Source organism: Mustela nigripes, chromosome 16 (genome assembly GCF_022355385.1).
Source record: "Mustela nigripes isolate SB6536 chromosome 16, MUSNIG.SB6536, whole genome shotgun sequence".
Lineage (NCBI taxonomy): Eukaryota > Metazoa > Chordata > Mammalia > Carnivora > Mustelidae > Mustela > Mustela nigripes.
Genome location: NC_081572.1, coordinates 824,952 through 846,487, shown reverse-complemented (window position 1 = coordinate 846,487; position 21,536 = coordinate 824,952). Strand labels below are relative to the sequence as shown.

Here is a 21,536-nt window from a genome sequence, read left to right as displayed (position 1 = left end):
GTGGTTAACTTTGCTCCAAAGGGGGGGGCGATAGGTGTCGGATGTCCCCCCTCCTCAGGAGGCCAAGCCAAACTGCGCGGAGACGTGGGCCTCAGGGCCTGAACCACAGTGCCACGGCCGAACTCCCGACTCCGCCGGGAAAGGGGCCCCGGCCACCCTTGGGGGCTGGACTCCAGCTGGAAGGGGGTCTCGGCTGCCCGCAGTGGCCAGAGTGCCTCTCTGCCGTGTGCCCCAGCTCAGAGGAGGCTTCACGAAGCCCAGAAACCGACCTGACGGAGCCCCTGGCTTCCCCACAGGCCACGCCGCCCACCGCCTCCCTGGCCGGACGGAACGTCAGCTAGGACACGTCGGCCTGCCTAGAAGGTCCTCCACCCACAGGAAGCCAGGGCCCTGAGCTGCGGCCCAGCTTCCAGCCCGGTGACCCGCGGGCGGCTCTGCCAGGGGGGGCAGGCAGAGGCACCGCGGACAGGCCAGAAGACGGTAGGGCTGCGGGGACGGGCAGGCGTCTCCGAGGCAGGAGTCTCGGGCTCCCCAGCGATCTCTGCCCACGGTGGCCTGGAGACGGGGCCGCCTCGGTCCCGACGCACTGGCTGCTCCCTGGACTGTCCGGCAGAGGCCCAGCCCTCAGGGGACAGGTCTTCCCTCCTGCCTCTGCCGCGCTGCTGGGGACTCTCAGGCAGGTGCTTCCAGAAAAGGCTCCTGTACAGAAAGAGGGGCCGGCTCCAGGGCCTGTGGTCCCCACGTGGACACCAAGGCAGGGTCACTGTGCATGTCAGAGATGAACGTTCACATCAGAAAATGCAACGCCGGGGGCACCTGGGGACGCGGTTGGCGGAGCTCAGTTTGTGGCCTCAGGGTCCTGGGGTCGAGCCCGCATCGGGCTTCCTGCGGGCGGGAAGCCTGCGTCTCCCTCTCTCGCTCCCCCTGCTTGTGTTCCCTCTCTCCCTGTTCTCCCTGACAAATAAGTAGATAAAATCTTAAAAAAAAAAAAGGAAAAAGAAAAAGAAGAATTTATCTCAGTAATGCGAGGCCTGCTTCTTCTCAGAAAATCTACACATATTTACCACATCAATAAGTGAAAACGGAAAAAAATCATGTCTACCATAATCAATGCAGAAACAACTGATAAAGTTTAATACCTATTTGTGATGAAAACTCTCAATAAATCTGGGTTATAAAAGAAATTTTTTAATTTGATGGAGGGTATATTTTTAGAACCCAGCAACCACACGTATTTGGTGGAAAACCCAGCCTCACTGCCTTCAGGTTTGTGAGTGGATGAGATGCCCACCATCCTGTGGCTGTAGGTCCAGCCAGCTCTACAAGGAAAGAGCGAGAAATCAGGGGTAGAAGGCTTGGAGGGGAAGGCGACAGTTGCCTTCTGAAAACGACCCCATGATGTCCTTAGGGAAGACGGACTGCCGGCGTGGGGGTGGCTGTGGGCGAGGAGGCCAACCCGGGACTCTGGGGAGCTTCCCTCTAGAACAGCAAGCGCCTGGGGGACAGGATAAAATGTCAGAAAGAGGGAAATTGTGAACAGGACGGCCGCCTGCTTCGTGAGTGCACGGCCCCTTGTTACACAGTCGGGGGCTGGCGGGGGCCGCGCGGTGGCCCTTCCCTAGCAGAGGTGCGTGAGTGACCGATCTGCAGCCTTCTCCAGATGCGAAACGACCCCATGAGACGAGAAGGCGGATGTCTCCCCTGAAGCCGATGGAAACCAGGCCATTATTTCAGGTAAGAGCGAGCGAAAAAATGCAAGTGGGTTTGTTCTATACCCGGTTTAATGTCTTTTAAAGGGTAATATCTTCACCTTTGCCAATCCGCAGGGGCTCCTGGGGCCCTTCCGGGAAGCCCGGGGGAGGACACAGGCGGCGGCAATGACCTCCCCCGGGAGCTCCGAAGCTCCACAGCGCGGAGTAATTAAGAGCTGAGTAAATTGATAAGAATTACCAGGATCCTCCGAGGTCCCGCAGCAACCTGGAAGGAATGCAGGTGGTGTCCTCGTGACGGCAGGACAGACACCGAGCACATGGAGTGGAGGAGGGACGCCCGCCGGGAGTCGTCCCTGGATGGCCGCGGCTCCTTGCTGAGAAAATTGCTTCTATCCAGTTACAACTTACAGGCAATAGATGCACCCATTGTTTTTTAAAGATTTTATTTATTTACCGAGAGTGTGAGAGGAGCAGGCCAGAGGGAGCAGCAGACTCCCCGCGGAGCTGGGAGCCCGATGCGGGACAGTCCTGGGGCTCCAGGATCATGACCTGAGCCGAAGGCAGTCGCCCAACCGAGCCACCCAGGCGCCCAATGCGCCCATTTTTAACCGTACATCTCAATGGCTTTTAGAAAACGTGCGCCTCGATGCGTTTGGAACATTGACCCCTGCAGCCCCAAGCCAGCCCTGCCTTCTGCTGCCACTGATCCCACAGTCTCTTCTAGAGCTTCCCGTCAGTGGAACACAAGACACTGGGCACTTTCTGAAGCCTGGTTCTCCCAGAAACCCAAGAAATGTTTCCCGAGAACATTCCTGTTCTTACGGATGACCCGAGCTCCTTTACTTGCGGGTTAGTGTTCCGTTGTGCCCCGGGGGGGCGTTCGCTCGTCCCCTATCTGGGCTCGAAGCAGCTATAAACATTCATGCTAAACTCTCTGGGTGCATGACTTTTTAAAAAAATATTTTTAACTTATTTATCGGAGAGAGCAAGAGCGTATGAGGGAGCAGCAGAGGGAGAGGACAAGCAGACTGCGGAGCACGGCGGGGCCTGATGTAGGGCTCATCCCAGCACCCCAAGACCATGACGTGAGCCCAGATCAAGAGCCGACCGGGTCTAGCCACCGACCCCCAGGTGGCCCTGCGTGGACGTTCCCCTTTCTCCTGCACGGTAGCCTCGAAACCAAAGGGCTGGGCTGTGCCGTGAGTACACGTTTAACTTAAGAAACTGCCAAACGGCTTCCCAAAGCAGCGACATCACATCACCCCCACCCCCGCCCCGGCCGCGGTGTGCGCACACGTCCTGCCGCTCCAACATGGTCTGGGTCACGGGAGCGGGCGCTGCCCTGTTCTTCAGGTCTGCAGTGCCCTCCTGGCTTCACCCTCGAGCATCCCTCGTGCGCTTTTTCTCCATTTAATGATCTTCTTTTGTAAAGGGTCTTTCCAAGCATTTTGGCTACTTTCTGTTGTGTGCATTTGTGTCTCATTCTTGACTTGTGAAGTTCCTTGTATGTTCTGGGTGCAAGTCCTCGACACGCTGCCCAGCCTGTGGCTTACGTTCTCACGTCTTCACCGCGTCACTGGGAAAGCAGACTCTGCGTTGTCCACGGAGTCCAATCCGTCGGTTTTTTCTTTTTTTAAAAAACATTTCATTTATTTGAGACCGACAGAGAGAGATCACAAGCAGAGAGCAGGGGGCAGGGGAAGCAGGCTCCCCGCTGAGCAGAGAGCCCGATGCGGGGCTCGATCCCAGGACCCTGAGACCATGACCCGAGCGAAGGCAGAGGCTTAACCCACGGAGCCGCCCAGGCGCCCCTCATTGTTCCCCACTTGTATCTTTACTATTTTCTCCTACTATAAACCTAAACTTTGAATTTAGTTTGTTCTTATTTTTCTAAGATTTTTTTTTTTTTTTTTTAAATTTTAGAGATGGGGTGGGGCCCTCAGGTGGCTCGGTAGGTGAAGTGTCGGCCTTCCACTCAGGTCTTGACCTCAAGGTCCTGGGATCAGCGCTGCATCAGGTTCCCTGCTCAGCGGGGAGCCTGCTTCCCCTCTCCCTCTCCCTCTGCCACTCCCCTGCTTGTGCTCTCTCATTCTCTCTCTGTCGAATAAATAAAATCTTTTAAAAAAAGACAGAGAGAGAGAGAGATGGGGAAGGGGCAGAGGGAGGGAGAGAGAAGATCTCAAGCACACAGCGTGGAGCCTGATATGGGGCTCGACCTCACCACCCCGAGATCATGACCTGAGCTGAAATCAAGAGTCGGTCGCTTTAACCAACAGAGCCACCCAGGCGCCCCGTATTTGTCTAGCTTTTCGAGGTGGTCAGGTGGACGACTGAATTCAGAACGGTGTTCTTCTCTCATGTAAGTATTTGGACGCTTACGTTTCCAAGGACTACTTTGTGATTTCTTCTTGGACCCGTGAGCATTGTTTGGTTGTTATTTTCTGAGATACTTCTCTGTTCTTGATTTCTGATATAACATGTTTGCGGCCAGCAAATACAGTACGTATGATTACCGTCTTCTCAAATTTACCAAGACCAGTTTGATGGCCAATATGTGGCCTATCTTGTCAAATGTCCCAGGTGCATCTGAAAAGAATGTGTGTTCTGGTGCAGGTTACAGAGCCGTACACACGCCTGTTCAGCCGAGCTAGCTGACCGAGCTGCTGAAACCCTCTAGACCCCGGCTGACTTTTCTGTCTCCTTGTTCTGCTGATTACTGACGGAGAAATCCACAAGGCCCCAAGTATAATGACGGACCCCTCTACATTTCCTTCCATTTCTGAGAGGGTTTTTAAAAAAAGATTTTATTTATTTTAGAGAGAGAGAGCACAATTCGGGGGGAAGGGCAGAGGGAGATGAGAGAGAATCTCAAGCAGACTCCATGCCGAGTGCAGAGCCTGACATGGGGCTTGATCTCACGACCCCAAGATCACGACTTGAGCTGAGTCCAGAGTTGGATGCTCAACTGACTGAGCCCCCCAAGCGGCTCTCCTTCTGAGAGTCGATAGACTCCATGCGTTTGCCACGCTGGCATTAGGAGCATACACACTTGGGAAAGTTGTGTCCTCCTGATTAACTGACTTCCATGCCGTCACGAAATGTACCTCGTGATCTTAGTACTCCTCGTGGGGAAGTCCACCCTGCTGGACGTCAGGCAGCTGTCCAGCCTCTCTTGTCTCTGCCTCTGCATGTACAAGTGGGTTTCGTGCAGACAGCACACAGTCGAGCTAGCTTTCTGCTCCCAGTCGGCTTTTTCATGCAATATTTAGACCATTACGTTTAATATAATCGTCAACGTGATTGGTTTTAATGTTTTAAATGTACCTTTTTGCTAGATCGCACTCGCGGGTTGTTTTCTGTCCTGTCCGTCCCTGTTCTTCTCTCCCTCTGTCCGAGGCTGCTCTGAGTTGATGTTTTCACTCCATTGGGTCTATACTGCACTACTGGCTGTTCTTTGTCATTGTTTTTTAATGGCCGTTCTGTGGTTTACGTGCACTTTTGACTTACCTCATTCTGCTGTGACACGCTGTTGCACAATGTCACCTCCAGGAGCCTTGCAAGAGCATGCTTCCCCTTCCCTGTCCCACCACGCCTGCCACCTTGTGACAGGTAGCACACACCTCTGACTTCCACACGTCTCACAAGCCCCATAAGACACTGTTAATGCGTGCGTTTTAAACAGTTAGCGTGTGAAGAAAATGTAAGCCTGTCTTCTTCATTTACCTGCAGACCCGCCGTGTCTGCCTTTCCGGATTATTCTCTGTTGACCCCCATCTCCATCCGGCATCATTTTCTTTCAGTCCGAAGAGCATCCTCTAACATTTTGTGTAGTGGGGGGTCAGTTGGTGGTGAGTTCTATCAGATTTGTTTATCTGTGAAAGCGTTTATTTTGCCTTAATTTTTGGAGGATATTTTTGCTAGATACAGAATTCCATTTTGACGGCTTTTCTTTCAGTATTTTAAACCCGGTGAGCCTTTGTCTTCCGGCTTGCAGTTTCTGAAGAGAAGTCTGCCGTGATTATTTGTTCATCTCCACGCACTGTGTCCTTTGTTTTTCATTCGACTGCATTTTAGATTTTCGTTATCACTGATTTCTAGAAACTCAGCTGCAGCCCTCCCTGGGTGGCACACGTGTGTTTAGCCAGCTGCTGGGGTAGTTGAACCCGGATCTGTGAGAGAAGAGTTTGCATCAAATTTAGGGGGAATCTGTTTTGTTATTACAGAGAGCGAGCATGCAAGTGGGACAATCTCAGCAGACCCTGCGCTCGGTGTGGGGCGTGACACGGGTTCAATCTCATGACACCGAGATCACGGCCCGAGCTGAAATCCGAGTCAGACGCTCAGCCGACGGAGCCACCCAGGTGACCCTCGTCATTACTGCTTGGAATAGTTCAGTCTCTCCCTGTTCTCTCCTCCTTCTGGTGGACTGATGGACGCCGGCAGGAGGCCGAGGCTCGCTCTCTCTTGGCGTCTCATTTAGGACAGATTTTCTTGCGATGACTTGGAACTTTCTGTTTTTCCTTCTACCATCTTTATTCTTGGGTTAATCCCATCTAGTGAGCTTTCCTTATCAAATATAGTTCCCACCTACAGAAGTTTTGTTTAGAACTTTTCATATTCTCGGTTTTTCTCATCATGTGTATGTTTTCCTTTAAATACTTGAATGCAGTCATTCCAGTTCTTTTTAATATCTTTGTCTGCTCGGTTATTTCTGGGCCTCTTCCTACCGATGGATTTTCCTCTCGCATGTGGATCACATTTCTCGCTTCTTCACGTGTCTTGTACGTTTTGATCGGGTGTTAGGCATTGTAACATTTCCTTGAAAAATTTTTTTAGAGTGTTGGTTTTATTTTGGTGGGCAGTTAGGTTCCTTGACTGGTCATTTCAAAGATTTTTAACTTTTCTAGTCTAAGTCTACGTGGGTCTTCACTCCAGAGGTACCTAGGCCTACTGCTGACGTGTGACTTCTCTCAGTCTCCACTAAAGGGAGGTGACGACGGACACTCATTCCTTGGACTGAGTATCTCCCTACTCTGACAGCTCTGGAAATGGTTCGGCTTACAAGTTGTCTGTCTTTCCTTCCCCTTTTCGTATAGATAGCTACGCTACATGTCTATGGGCTAGTACACAGGAAGAACTCAAAAACATGCCTCTACAGGTTTCTGGAGCTCTCTTCTGTGTAGTACCCTCCTTTCTAGACTGTCCTGCGACTGCCAGCCCCCTCTGCCTTCCCAAACTCCAATTCCCATTTTTGCAACTCACTTTGCTGCTGAGTTCTGTTTGGCCTCCCTCTCTGTGCCTTCAGCCCAGAAATTGCCTTCAGGCAGAAAGTCAGGGGGATTCTGGAACTCACCTCATTTGTTTTCCTTTTTTCAAGGACCATGATCCTGTGCTGACTATTGCCTGATGCCTGAAAACAGCTGTTTCATATATTTTGTCCAATTTCCTAGCTGTTTACAGAGAGACATTAAAGCATAGTCCATAGAATAGCCAGAAGAGGAAGAGGGCATTAGCCATGCTGTGGCCCCAGAACACACGCCGTGGAAGAGTAAGCCGATTTGGCTATTTCTTAAAGTATTTACTTTGGTATAGAAGTTCTTTCTACATAAACTTTCCCCCAAGTGGCATAACTGTTTCATCAAAATGCTTTCAAGAGGAGAGCTAACAAAGATCTACTTGACCGTTGCTTCTCGAAAAGTTTACAGGACACTCTGCACTTCTTAAAATGTCTCAGGTTGTAATCATTAGCCCAGGCAGGAAGCCGGCGCTGCTCGCCCAGCTCAGGACCTGGTGCTGCTCCCCTCTCTGACCAGAGCACTGGTTCTGGGATTTCTTTGGTTGTGATCACAACAGTGCTGACAGGTAGCGCACAGCAACCCGTACCAGTTTCGCTGGTATGCCAGGTACTCCCGTCCAGTCCTGCCTGAGAGTGGGAACAGGCGGAGCCAAGAGGGTGAAGGGCAGCAGGGGGGAGACCCCTTGCCCCCTGGGGTCCCACAACCTAACAGTCACAGTGCCGAATAAGCTTCCTGGCTCTCAGGGCCAGCCCTTGTCCCCACGTGGCTCATGAGGTCTCTCTGTGGCAGTGGCCAGCGAGAACGCGTGCTGAGCCCGCCAGCGGGAGGCCCTCCACCCATCAGCAGCTCATGCTCCCAGAGCCCAGCCAATGAGCCCTGACTGGAAATTGCCTCACAACATGTTTCTGGCGCAGAGGCCAGGCCCCCTGGCTCTAGCTGGCCTCCTTTCCTGTGGCTTATGCTGCTGGTCTCTGAGTCGGGTCTCACAAGGTTCTCCTAGGTCTGTCTGTCTCACAGATGCTCACATTCCAGTAAGGCTCTCAGACCCAAGGGGAGGTCCCTGGTGAGTGCCCAGGTATGAGGGCTACGCGGGAAGAAGAGAATGTATTGTTCCAGGTGCATTTACAATAGAATCACAAGACATTCTTTCAGGTCACCTAACCTGTGCCATTCTAACCTGTCTTATCACAAATCCATATCACAAGTGGTCGTCACTCAGAGCCGGTGCTGGGCCCTCAGCCTGCGGTCGTGTGTGCAAACCCTGGGTTTCATGAGAAAAACAGGAGCATCTCTGTGGAAGCCAGATGGTAATACCCTTGGCGATACCCCGTGGATGGGGTAACTCTAAGGTCCCATGTTCACTGTATGTCTTTATGACCTCAGACCAGGGCTGGGCTCACAGAGCCACAGCTGAAGCGAGGTGCCTTCAGAGGAAGGTCCAGACCCTGCTCCTGAGCCGACGCAGCCTTCAGGGAGGGCACAGGACAGTCTCCACTCAAGAACACAGACACCAAGAAGGGGACAGATAAGACGGAGTCCTGGGGGCCCACTCAGCCCTAGTCAGAGGCAGGTGACATGCTGCAGGATGGACATGAGGACAAGCCCAGGAGGGCCTGGTGTGTTTGCCCTGCGATAACAAGTGGAAACATTCCGGACTCTCCAGTAGAGAAGCCCAGTCTTCCCAGCAGTCACCAGATTCCCTGGCTGGGAAGGAACCTTGCCAGAGGCCGGGCCTCTCTCTGGAGCCCGCCGGCTGAGCAGAGTCACGGCAGCGTGTCGTCTGTCCTCTCCTCTGCGCGTGCAGTCCTGGCACAGCCCCCAGCCGGGGGGCCACACGGCACGAGGCGGGGCCGGCCAAACCAGCGGTAATTTGGCACACACATTGTTCTGATTTTTTAACTAGTTGCCAATACTCAAAAATGAAAATGTGCTACATAAAAACAAGATTTCCAGCTTCTCTGGAAAAATGGGACGATCTGGCGCGTTGTACCATCTGCCACTGAGGGTCAACTGTGGGACGGTGTCACGGGCTTGCTAGAGCCAGCCCACCGGCCCGCTGCCGCCGCCACCCAGAGGACCGCCCGGTGGTTAGCGTGGCTCCCTGAGTCCTGCACGCAGCCATCTGTGCCTGGCGTCCACAGGTACCATGGCGCGACTCTCCTCAGCCAGTGGGCTCAGGGTCCGGAGGGCATCGGCTTGGACTCTGGTCCTGATCCCCCCTGACTGGGAGCTGGGAGACCTTAGGGGAATAACCTAGTGTCTGTGGGCCCAGGTCTGCTCACCCGAAGGCAGAGCCCTGGCCTCTGAGCTCTGGGAGCTGCTGAGAAAGGGACCCGCTGCCGAGAGGCCTCCACGCGCGCTCGGGCTGTGAACACAAGGTGGCTGGGTCTGTTTTTCCGTGGATTGCTGGTTAAGAACAGCCTGGCAACGTGCTTATCTGATTCAGATGTCATCTCTGTAGAGAGATCTGTTTGGAAACATTCTTACCACACAGGATTTAAAAATAATTTTGGATTAGAAGCCAGTTAGTAGCACCATGCATAGCCTTTTCTTAACCTTTTATGCAATCCTTTTTAAAGAGCAAAATGTTTAATTCCAGGAAACACTAATGTAATTTTCAAAAGAACAATAATCCAAAGAAAAGAAAGTGACACCCACACTGTACCCTTCGAAGTTGTAGCCCTTCTCCCCCTGCTCATTCTGACCCCCAGGGGATCCCCTTGGAGGCAGCAAGGGAGGAGGGCGAGGGTCTCCACGCAGGGTTCAGACCCCACAGGAGAGCTCCCGCCCACCAGCTCCCATGATGCAGCTGGAGCAGGACCCGCCTTGAGTGGGCGGGGCCTCCGGGGCAGAGCCCGCCTCCTCTCTGGAGGAGGTGACCCCACAGCCACATTCCTCAGGTGCCCCCCCACCGCCATTATCTGTCTGACCTCTGGGACAGCCTTGGCCCTTCCCCCGGCCACCTGCCCCTGCTCCTCCGGAGCTCCAGGAGTGCAGGCAGGACCAGTACTTGGGCCCTCTGGCTAGGAGCTCCCTGGCCTTGGGCAGGCACTCAGAGTCCTGGGCCCTGGTTTCCTCACTTGAAAATGGGACAGCAGTGGTCCTGCGGTTTCCTGAAAGGCCGCTGACCCCGTTCAGGTTACATTCATTTGTAAAAACAGATCTCCAGCCGCCCCCTCCCTAGAGCAGGGTCTGACTTTCACAGCTCACAACGAACATGCATTTTCTTACCCTGCGAGCTTCCGCGGTCACTTTTACACACTGTGCGAAACCTAATGACCACAGCACCTGAAAGACAGCCAGCCTCACCCACAGTTCAAAACTGCAAATTAAAACCAATAATGAAATGTGTTTCTCATCATCACATTGGCAAAAGAGAAAATGCTGGATAAAAATCCAGAAGTGCCGGAGGCTCCTGGTTTTGGCTCAGGCCCTGATCTTGGGGTCGAGTCCCACAAGGGGCTCTGTGCTCAGCTCGGTCTGCCTGAGATTCTCTCTCTCTCTCAAATAAATAAAGCCTTAAAAAAAAAAGTCCACCATTATGGGAGTTAGGAAACACACTCGTACGCCCTGCAGCCATGAACACAAACCGGGCCAACTTCTTGAGGGTGATTTGGAAATAGCTCCACAGAACTTAAACCTCTCACACCTTTGACCCAGTGATTCGACTTGGAGATACCGTCCTGACAACAGACTCCCACAGACCCGCACATACACAGCAGCACAGTCTTAGGAGCAAAGACCACAGGCCATTGAAACGTTCGTGAATACAAAGCACTTAAAGCCTGTATTCAGCAGTGGATCACTGGGAAGTGTTAGCTCTGTTTGTCTGTACCAACAGAGAGAAAGACGGCCGCTGGGGGTTTAAAAAGCAAGCTGTCTGCTGCTGTATACAACTAAAAAGAAAAGGGGAGGCACGCACATTTTAAAATATTTGCTTCTGTGGCCACAGAGAGCAGGGCACACCTGGAGAGGGGCAGGGGACTGGACAGTTGTGGTCTGGGGGACAGAGATGGGATGGGAGGCAGGCAGGGGAGTGACAGGGAGGGAGGGGAGAAGGGGACTGTCTTCTGGCGGAAAACCCTCTGCACCATTTAAATTTATTTCTCAGCCACAAGGAAGTAGGTGTTCGCCATGACTAGCTGAGGTCTGGAGCCCCCTTTGCCCCGGTGGGCATTCTGCTTCCTGAGTGTCCACACACGTGGCCGGGACACGTGTTGTGGGGTTGACTGCCCCAACCACCCCCGAGACAGACTCACCAACACAGCGCTTCCCGGAAGACCCAGTGCCCCGGCCTGCCCCTCCGAGCTGGGTCAGGCTTCCCAAGGCAGGCGCTGAGTTGCCAGTGGGGCCCCGACAGCTGTGCCTTTCTGCGGCGGTCCTGGCTGAGTGCTACCGTCCTGCTCCGCTGGGATGAATTACTCGTATGTGAAGTTTGGCATCTTGCTTAAGAAAATCTCTCTCCAGTTAGATCATTTTTGAAGTGATAAAGGGATTATTTTAGACATTTGTGATTTTTAAATCCCATCTCAGGTTAACCTTCTGGTCTTTTGTGAATCCTCAGTTCCATTTCTGTATATATTCAGGTTTGATTTTAAGTCATTTAAGTGTGCGGCCAGCACTGCTGGTGGAGGGCGGTCCCTTCTGCTCCGACCGGGCCATTCCGGGCTGGCCCCTCCTTACCGATGCACTGGCATCTACAAGGCCTGGTTCTTTCCCCTGTATGACCTCTTCCCCTTGAAAACACACTCACTTAGCTTCAAGGAAAACTAGCAACCGGCCGTTTCAAGGTGGAGAAAACAGCTTTACGAGATGTAGTACTTCCTCCCAGGAAGAGTCCATTGTCAAAACCTACTTTGTCAACAATGCTGGGCACTTGCTCTAATCATAGGCTCTTCCCAGGAATCCAGATCCCTGGGCTGCAGACTAAGGGCCTCCCTGGGTTCCATTCTTTCCAGTTATCTCCCTGCTCAACTTGATTGAGCACCGATTGTGTACGGGCTCAGGCCGACCACAGGGAGCGGGGAAGAGGGGAGGGTCAAGGATCAAGGCTGATGCCCCCAGCCCAGGTGCACGTAGTCCCAGGATGGGGGCTGGGCTTGCGGGGGAGGCAGGCAGGCGCTTGCAAAGGAAGGTGGCGAGGAGGTGTCCACAGACAAGGGCTGGGGGGGCGGGGCGCCGAGGTTGTGGCCCGTAGGCCCTGCAGTGGAGCCAGAAGAGAGAGGGGTAGGAAGCAGGTGTGGGTCGGGGTTGTCGGAAGTGGGGCTGGGCGGAGGGCCGGGACGGGGGGTCCTACCCCTCAGACAGGATGGAGGGACGAGGGGCGACCCAGAGGCGCTGGGTGCCATCAGGTGATCTGGACCCCAGGCAACTGTCTGGGCTCAGGCCCCAGCCTCACATGGGGGTGCAGCAGGGGTCGGCCAGGCCTGTGGGGGCAAGATGGGGGTGGCTCTGGTCCCGCCTAGAAACCAAGGAGCGTGTGTGTCCTTCCAGTGTAAGAACCACGTGCCCCCGAGATACACCGTGAACTAAAGGTACTTCTTCCCGTTTGGACGCAGATGTCCCACACCATCGGACGACTCGCCACTCCGACTGCTCACGACGGCTACTCACCACGCACCGAATATAGACAAACGCGAACCCACTTCATCCTAGTTTCTAGAATGGAGCCTCCAGACTGCTTGTCTGGGGTCCGATTTCCAGCTTTGTACTCGACCATCGGGCTTGGGAACACACGTTTCCCCTCCAGCAGAGTTCCTGTCTGCCTAAGAGTGTCTTTGAGGAAACCAGTGAGGTCTTCAAAAGTACGCTTACACGACGTCAAGTATCATACAGGTAACTCGGTTATGCGTACTCCATACTCCGGTGTACAGCTCTGTAGCTCGTTAAAACATCTAAACCGCATTCATTTCAACCTGTTCCCCCCACCTCAGTTTTTCAAAGGGCGAGCCAAAAGCCTACACCGAGACGCCTCTGCCTTTTCATCACGAAGCCCCGCTCACTAAGGACAACAGCAACCCTCCCCGCTGCACAGACCGTGTTGAAGGCTCCTCCACACCAGCTTTCCCGCTGAGGACCCCAACACAGCTCCTGGCTGCTGTCCTCAGGGTCTGAGACAACGCCCTGATGAGGTGGAAGGGGCCTGTCAGCAGCTCTGGAGAAGCACTTCCCTTCGCGCTGAAAGAGGCGCTCAGCCTCCCCCGCGACGGTCAGAGCTCTGCAGCCCTTCTGGACCAGCAGGATGAGGGAGAATCCCGGAGGAGCCGGCCCCAGGCTCACCGGCCTCTGGACCTAACGTGCAAACTGAGGGACTCCCCTGTGTGGGTCAGTGTGTCGGTCCCACTGCTGTGCTGGCCGCGCCACGGTCAGCGATGTGATCGGATGCCCCCCACTCTGGCTGTCCCGTCCTGGCTCCAGGGAGCACATGCAAGTTTCTGGGGGTGCCCCGATGAGATAAAGTGTTTTAAGTCACTCCCAGGAGGCTGTCCTGTGACCTGTGCACAAGCATGGCAGGCTGCTGGGGGCAGGGGCTGCTCTCTCCCCGCGCAGGAGGCTCTCTGCCACGGCCGGCGGTAGCCAGCCGGCCGCCCCGCGCACCGTGGGTCGGACGCTGCTGGGCCTTCGCCTTCCACCTGCTTCCCGACTCGTCCAACGGCCGTTTCACAACTGGGTTCTGCAAGCCTCCCACAGCCTCCTCCTCTCTGGGCCATGGCTCTGGGTCACACTTAAATACTTAAATAAAAAAGCAAGAAAGAGGATCTGACCGGAGCCTCCTGTCCCACCAGCAGACCTGCTCCCAGGACGGTTCTCCAGCGGTCTCTGGCATCTCTGCTGTCAGAGCTCGGACAGCTTCTGTTCTGGACTCTCCCGCGGGTGTTTGCGTCGCCTGGCCTCAGGCGGAGAGGGCAGATGAGCCTGCAGCCTACCCCCAAGTCCGCCTTGCCCCGGAGTGGGGTAGGGGCTGGGGAGAGAGGGGACCCACAGCCGTCAGCTGTGCCAGGAGAGACAAAGCCTCACACCTGCCCTTGGGGCCTTGTGTCTTCTGCCGGGCCCCATGAAGCGTGGCCGGTGCCCCCGTCAGCTGAGTGCACAGTTCTGGCCACCCCTAAAGCCCCTGCCTCTGTCCTGTCCAACCCCAGCGCCGCACGGCCTCCGGCCCTCCTCTCCTGAGTCTGCCTCCCCCTGCAAGACCTACTGTGTGCCCCCCGCCTCTGTGGCCTGCACGCAGACAAGCTTCCTCTGGCATGGTCCTCTCGCAGGGCACAGGCTCCAGGACAACTCGTCCACCCCGTCCTGGCCTCCAGCCGCTTCCCCCCGGGAAGCCTGGCACGACCCCGCCACCAGCCCCCGCAGACCAGCCGTGACCCCGCAGTGACCTCCACCTCACCACAGTACGAGCTGCCTGACCTCCCCTGTCCCCCCCGTCCCCTGGGGACCACTCCCGCCGTCTTTAAGGCCTTCCGTGGCAAAAGATGCCCAGATTTCACCAAGCACACGTACGTGTGTGGTTTCCAGAACAGAAATAAAATGTCCTAAGGAGTAAAGCGGACAGCAGGGCGCCTGGCCGAGCCCCTGCTGGGGTGCGCAGCCCTTCATGTCCAGACGGAGAGCTCGACATCCGTGCTGGGTGCTGGGGTTACTCGGAAAAAGAAAAAGAAGAAAGCAAGCGGCCGTGCACTGAGCTGACGCAGCACGGCTGCCCCGTTTTCCTAAGTGGAGTCCGGTGGGTGCGGCCGCGGGCGTGACGGCCTGTGGTCTGTGGCCCTCACGGAAAAGTCAGCCACCTGCTACTTTGGGTCCTTTGGTTTTCAGCGCGGGACGGGGCGGGGGGCGAGCTGCTCAGTTCTCACTGTCTCTCAAGTCTTCGTTTCGCTCGGGTGGTGAAGGCCGCGTGCCCGGGCTCGGGGGTTCCGGGCCCACAGTACGTGCGCACGGCCCGGGAGAGGCGTCGCCTGGCACCAGGGACCGCTGCGAGCGGGCGGTGGCCGCCGCCGCCCCCACGCCCACGCGCTCGAGGCTGTCGGACACATCCCGCGCCCGGCCGGGCGGTTACTCGTGCTGCGGTTTGCCAGGCTGCCCGGGGGGAGGGGGGGCGCGCTTGGCTTCGGCGGATCTTCCCAGGGCACCTCTGGCCCAGACTCTGTCCTTTGGAGGCTCTGGCCGGCAGGCGTCCTGCCACACCTGCTTACGCCGTCCTCGCGGCTCCTGACCTGCTTTCTTCCTGCTTCTCTTCCAGTCGCTCTGTCCGGAGTAATTTCTTCATATATGTCTGCATCACCAACCTGTTCCACCCACCCACCAAGATTTTAATTTGAATAATTACGTTTTCCTTTTCTTAAAGTTCCTGTTTGTTCTTTTCTTAAGCTTGCTTGGTCTTTCTTTATAATTCTTTGTTTCCCGAACATGCTTTCTTGTGAGTCTCTTACTGGTTTGAATCTATGAAACTCAGCCGGTCAGACCTTGTGTCTTCCAGGTTCTGCTCTGCCGGTCTCATTCCCAGTGCCTTGACCCCTGTGTGTGGGATCCCACTCTCAGCTGGAATCTGATTTGTGGGGATGCTTATGGCCCGGGACAAAGGAGGCCCCCTAAAGCGGCCTGTCTCCACTGCCACCCGGTCCTTGGGGGCTCCACCGGTTCAGAATCCTGAGAACTGAAATCCTTAGGCCACCCAGGCCTTGTAACTGGGACCAACTCCCATGAGAGCATTTCTCTCACGGTGACAAGTTAGAGTGACAGCCCTGCTGCCAGTGTCTGGGCGAGGGCCCTGACCCCGCTCTGGGCAGGCAGGGCACGGAGCTGTTTCTGACTCACCTTCCCGTGGAGGGTGGGGGGGATCCTCCCCAGTCTCTGTCTTTGAGCCAGGATCGCCTGTCACACCCCCACCCTGGATGGGCCCTGAGTTTTGTCACTTGCTTTCTGAACACCGTGAGGCTACGACACCCAGTGCCAAGTTTACCCAGTTTGACGGGGGCCCCGGGGTCAAAGCTGCCGGTGGCGATCAGCCTGCAGTCGGGGGCTCCTTCACGGGCTCTCTGGCTCTAAAAGCTCTTCACCTCCTTGCCACGTATGGGTGCCTTCAAGCATGACCGCAGCATGTCTGAGGAGCACACTCTGGGCTACGTATTTTGTTGTATGTTGGCTCCAGCCAACATGGCGCTTGAGCCCATGACCCCGAGACCAACAGTCAGCGGGGTCCACTGACGGAGCTGGCCAGGCGGCCTGACTGTGGCATTTCCTTCGGCAGGTTTGTGGGGCCGTGGGCAGAGGCAGTGTGAGTCCAGGCCTCTGCTGGGGCGCTGGGACACGAGGCTGAGCTTTACACTGAACTAGAGTGACTCAGACGCGAGGCAGAGGGAACACTCTCCTTGAATAAGGCCTGAAAGAGCTTCCCATTAAAAATTCTCCTTTAAAATTCTTCTGGAAGAAGAAAAACATATCCAAAGACTACTATGGGAGATTTGCAAAATATGTAAGGATAAATCTAAAGAATTTAGTCAAATGCGAGTGCCTAGTTGGCTCAGTCAGTTCAGCCTCTGCCTTTGGCTCAGGTCACGATCCTGGAGTCCCGGGACCCAGTCCCACATCGGGCTCCCTGCTCGGCAGGGGGTCTGCTTCTCCCGCTGGCCTCTCTCCTCTCATGTTCTCTCTCTCTCATTCTCTCTGTCTCTCTCAAGTAAATGAATAAAATCTTTTAAAAAATAAAAATAAAAAAATAAAATAAAGAACAAGAAACACAGGATACTCTCAATAGATGCTGAAAAAGCATTTGACAAAGTACAGCATCCTTTCTTGATCCAAACTCTTCACAGTGTAGGGATAGAGGGTACACACCTCAATATCATCAAAGTCATCTATGAAAAACCCACCGCGGAGATCATTCTCAATGGAGAAAAACTGAGAGCTTCTCCCCTAAGGTCAGGAACACGGCAGGGATGTCCACTATCACCACTGCTATTCGACATAGTACTAGAGTCCCAGCCTGAGCAATCAGACAACAAAAAGAAATTAAAGGCATCCAAATTGGCAAAGAAGTCAAACTTTAGCTCTTTGCAGAAGACATGATACTCTATGTGGAAAGCCTAAAAAACTCCACGCCCAAACTGCGAGAACTCGTACAAGAATTCAGTAAAGGGTCAGGATATAAAATCAATGCACAGAAGTCAGTTGCATTTCTATACACCAACAGCAAGACAGAAGAAGGAGAAAGTAAGGAGTCCGTCCCACGTACATCTGCACCCGAAACTGTCAGATGTGCAGGAACAAACCTAACCAAAGACACAAAGGAGCTATACCCTGAAAACTACAGATCACTCATGAAATAAATGGAGAAAGATACAAAGAAATGGAAAAACATTCCATTCTCATGGGTAGGAAGAACAAATATTGTGAAAATGTCTATGTTACCTAAAGCAATCTACACGTTTAATGCATTCCCTATCAAAACACCATCGGGGTGCCTGGATGGCTCAGTGGGTTAAAGCCTCTGCCTTTGGCTCAGGTCATGATCCCAGGGTCCTGGGATCGAGCCCCGCATCGGGCTCTCTGCTCAGCGGGGAGCCTGCTTCCTCTTCTCTCTGCCTGCCTCTCTGCCTACTTGTGATCTCTCTCTCTCTTTCAAACAAATAAATAAAATCTTAAAAAAAAAAAAAAAAAGACAGCCTGGTACTGGCACAAAAACACAGATCAATGGAACAGAATAGAAAACCCAGACATGGACCATCACCTCTATAGTCAACTAATATTTGACAAAGCAGGAAAGAATGTCCAATGGAAAAAAGACAGTCTCTTCAACAAATGGTGTTGGGAAAATTGGACAGCCACATGCAGAAAAATGAAACTGGACCATTTCCTTACACAACACATGAAAATAGACTCATATGGATGAAAGACCTCAGTGTGAGACAGGAGTCCATCCAGATCCTAGAGAACACAGGCAGCGACCTCTGTGACCTTGGCAGCAGCAGCTTCTTGCTATATGTGTCCCCAAAGGCAGGGGCAGCAAGGGTAAAAGTGAACTCCTGGGACTTCATCAAGATCAAACGCTTCTGCACAGCAAAGGAAACAGTGGACAAAACCAAAAGACAACTGACAGAATGGGAGAAGATAATCACAAACGTCGTATCAGATAAAGGGCTAGTGTCCAGAATCTATAAAGAACTTATCAAACTCAAAAAGAATCCAATCAAGAAATGGGCAGAGGACATGAACAGACATTTTTGCAGAGAAGACATCCAGATGGCCAACAGACTCATGAAAACATACTCAACATCACTCGGCATCAGGGAAATACAAATCAAAACCACGACGAGATCCCACCTCACGCCAGTCAGAACAGCTAAAATCAACCAGTCAGGAAATGACAGACGCTGGTGAGGATGCGGAGAAAGGGGACCCCTCCTGCACTGTTGGTGGAATGCAAGCTGGTGCGGCCACTCTGGAAAACAGTGTGGAGATTCCTCGGAAAGTTGAAAATAGAACTACCCTATGACACAGCAATCGCACTACTGGGTGTTTACCCCAAAGATACAGATGCAGTGATCCGAAGGGGCACGAGCACCCCAGTGTCCATAGCAGAAATGTCCGCAGCAGCCGAACTACAGAAAGAGCTGAGATGCCCGTCGACAGATGAATGGATACCGACGATGTGGTGTATATACACAACGAAACGCCATGCAGCCACCAGAAAACGAAATCTTGCTATTTGCAACGATATGGACAGAACTAGAGGCTGTTAGGCTGAATGAAATAAGTCAGTCAGAGAAAGACCGTCATCACGTGATCTTACTGACAGCGAGGAGTCTGAGAAACGAGACAGAGCAGCCAAGGGGAAGGGAAGGAAAAACAAAACAAGACGAAATCAGGGGGAGACAAACCGTAAGAGACCCTCAGCCACGGGAAACAGACCCGAGGCTGGAGGGGCCGGGGGCACTGGGTGACGGGCACTCGGGGGGACACGGGATGGGGCGTCCTGAGCAGCCGACGTGTCACTGACCTGAACTGTCAGTTTCTGTCCCTGAAACTGACAGTTCACTCGGTGTAAATTAATTGAATTTAAATGTGAAAATGTTTAAAAAAAATTTTTTTTAAGTCAAGTGAGAACCTGGGGGGTAGTGGGGTGGTGAGATCTGTAATTCATGTTTTAGAAAAGGCCTAATTCCCATCATAAATGACCAGCTCCCACAAATCAGTAAGACAAAGACAGCAAACTCCAAGTACAAAGGGGCAGGGACCGGAAGGCGGGAGAGGAAGGGCGGACTCGGAAGGGCCACCACCTCCCCACCCCAGCGGCTGCAGACACGGCCAGAGCCCCGCTGGACAGCGGCTTCTAGAACCGACAAAGCAAAGCCCCTCGGGCTGCAAGACCCTTCGCTATAACAGGACACGTGTGACAGAAGAGACTGGAAATAACCCACAAAGTCCACAGCAGGGACAACGGTCACACGGGTTGGGGCACATCGACCCAACGGAGCATGCTGCGTGGGGCCAGAGCCAGAGCAGGGATGCTCTGTGCACACGGACCCCCGAGGGGCTCCGCACGGGCTGCCCTTCCGCCATCTTGCCACGAGGGGGGGTGGCATGCAGCTCCCCCAGAGCTGGGCCCTCCTGGTGGATCCTTCTGACATCGAGAGCACCAGGCGGGACTAGGGCAAGGACAGAGCCCTGCTCGCGAGGCCGGCTGGCACAGGGAGTGCCCAGTCACCCCGGTGGATGCACCAGCTCCCCAGGGAGGGGACCCCCGCCGGTGGCCTGCAGGGCATGCGGTGGGTGTGGACGGGCCCATGGGTGACGTGGCCGGAGCGCCCACACAGGCGGAAGGAACACCCCGTGTCTGTCCGCATGTCAGCCTGGAAGTGGCCACCCAGCCCTGCCCGGCAGCGGCGGGGACAGCACATCTCACCCCTGTTCTGACCTCCGGCCAGATGGTCATGGCTCACGTTCTGCCTTCCCGCTTCTCTCTGAGACCCCGAGAGCAGGGTCCCCAGTGGGAATGGAAATTCTCCTCGAGCTGGAAGGACTGAGCCAGCGGGACCCCCGCGACGGATCCCATGACGGGCCGAGCTGGCCGTCACGGCCGCCTGCCCGCACTCATGGACCTTTGTCCCATGCGGTCCCTACATAAACTGGACATGTTTCCTGCACCTGGAGGGTTCTGAATGCTGGCCCGCTGGCCGTCCAGGAACAGCATCCCTGAAATAATCTTTCTTGTGTCACCACTGCCGTCTCTCTGCCTGTGGCTTCTGTCAGCGGCAAGGGGCCAAGCCTGGCCTGTTGAGGACCCTGGAGCCCTACCCCAGCCTACCTGGTGCCGAGTCATCCTGGGACGTGAGGCCAGAGGGGCTGGATCCCAGGTCCAGTAACTTCCATGTGTCCTGGAGGGGACCGCTGGCCACCGAGGAGGAGCTCCCAGCCAGGCACCTACTCTCCGTGGGGCCTTCGTGAGCCGGGCGCAGCTTTGGGGACTGGTTTTCTTTGTGCCGAGGGCATCTGCAAGTCGCCGCAGATGTTCTGTGTTGCCGCTAGGGAAGTAAACACAGACAGAAGGATCCCAGAGAGCCGGCCCTCCCTGCCCCTGGAGTCAGCGACAAGACTGCAGGCAAGGCTGGACGCCAGGCCTTGGGCAGAGGCTTCGGGGGCTGTCGTGCAGAGGCCCCGGGGACAGGCCCACGCTCCCAAGCACACTGGCTGGCCAATGCGGGACCAGATGGGATTCCTACGGACCCTGGAAGGACAAAGCAGTCTGGTCTCCATGGAAATGCCCCAGAGCCCACCTCTCTGGCTGCACCAAGACCCCCTCTGGCGTCCGTGCCCACCCGTCCCCCCGCGCCCCGGGTGCGCCCAGTCTGCGGAGGCATGAGAGCCAACTCCCTCCATCCTAAGAGGACCGTCTGGGGTGGCCAGAGCGGCAGCCCCCTGCTAGGACCCCAGGCGCTCTGCTGCCCGCAGCTGGTCCCCGTGCTGAGATGGGGCGTGGTGTCCCCAGCACCCGTGGCCCAGCATACCTGCCCTGACCTTGTCACTGCTCCCGCCGCCTGGCCCTGCGGAGGCTGGCTTCTCCCGGCTGTCTGGGCCAGGCGGGGCTGCACCTTCCCGGAGTGCTCGGAGACATGGGTCTTCCTGGTGTTCTCAGAGTCCTGCCGTGGAAATGCAAACAGAAGGAATCCAGTGCTGGTGGCGGCTGATGGGCTGTGTTACCAAGGTCTCCCTCGAGATGAGGAAGGACTCCCTGTGTCAGGGACTCACTCAGGTCAGTGGCAGCCAGGAAAGGAGGGGCACAGTCATGTCCACCCGCCAGGATGAACAGCGTCCCCAAGTGCCCCTTCCGGCCTTCAGGAGACCAAGCGCCCCGACATCACACGCTTTGCCGCGGCCTGGCCCCCGTGCCCCTCAGTCTGCTGGCAGGGGGGACGCCCACCGAGCAGTCGAGGGGAACTGTAAGGAGTCTTAGGAGGCACTGAACAGAAACCTGGAAGAAAACGGAGGAGTTAAAAGGAGCCGGACTAGGGCAGACGTTCGAGCAGCGGCCACT

General features: G+C 54.9%; 1 protein-coding gene across 18 annotated transcripts in view; it reads right to left on the bottom strand.

Moving 5' to 3' along the window:
* The window catches only part of CCDC57 (coiled-coil domain containing 57), an 89,216-nt gene that overhangs the window by 5,172 nt on the left and 62,508 nt on the right, over positions 1–21,536 (bottom strand). For 14 of the 18 annotated variants that reach the window (XR_009400421.1, XM_059380196.1, XM_059380195.1 and 11 more), the window contains 2 exons: positions 21,010–21,141; positions 20,310–20,526 (listed from right to left, as the gene is read on the bottom strand). Coding sequence is in view for 17 of the 18 variants with exons in the window: in XM_059380196.1 (XP_059236179.1) it covers positions 20,310–20,526; positions 21,010–21,141 (349 nt within the window). In the remaining variant the exon portion in view is untranslated. The other 4 variants (XM_059380204.1, XM_059380206.1, XM_059380210.1 and 1 more) reach the window with 4 other exon arrangements.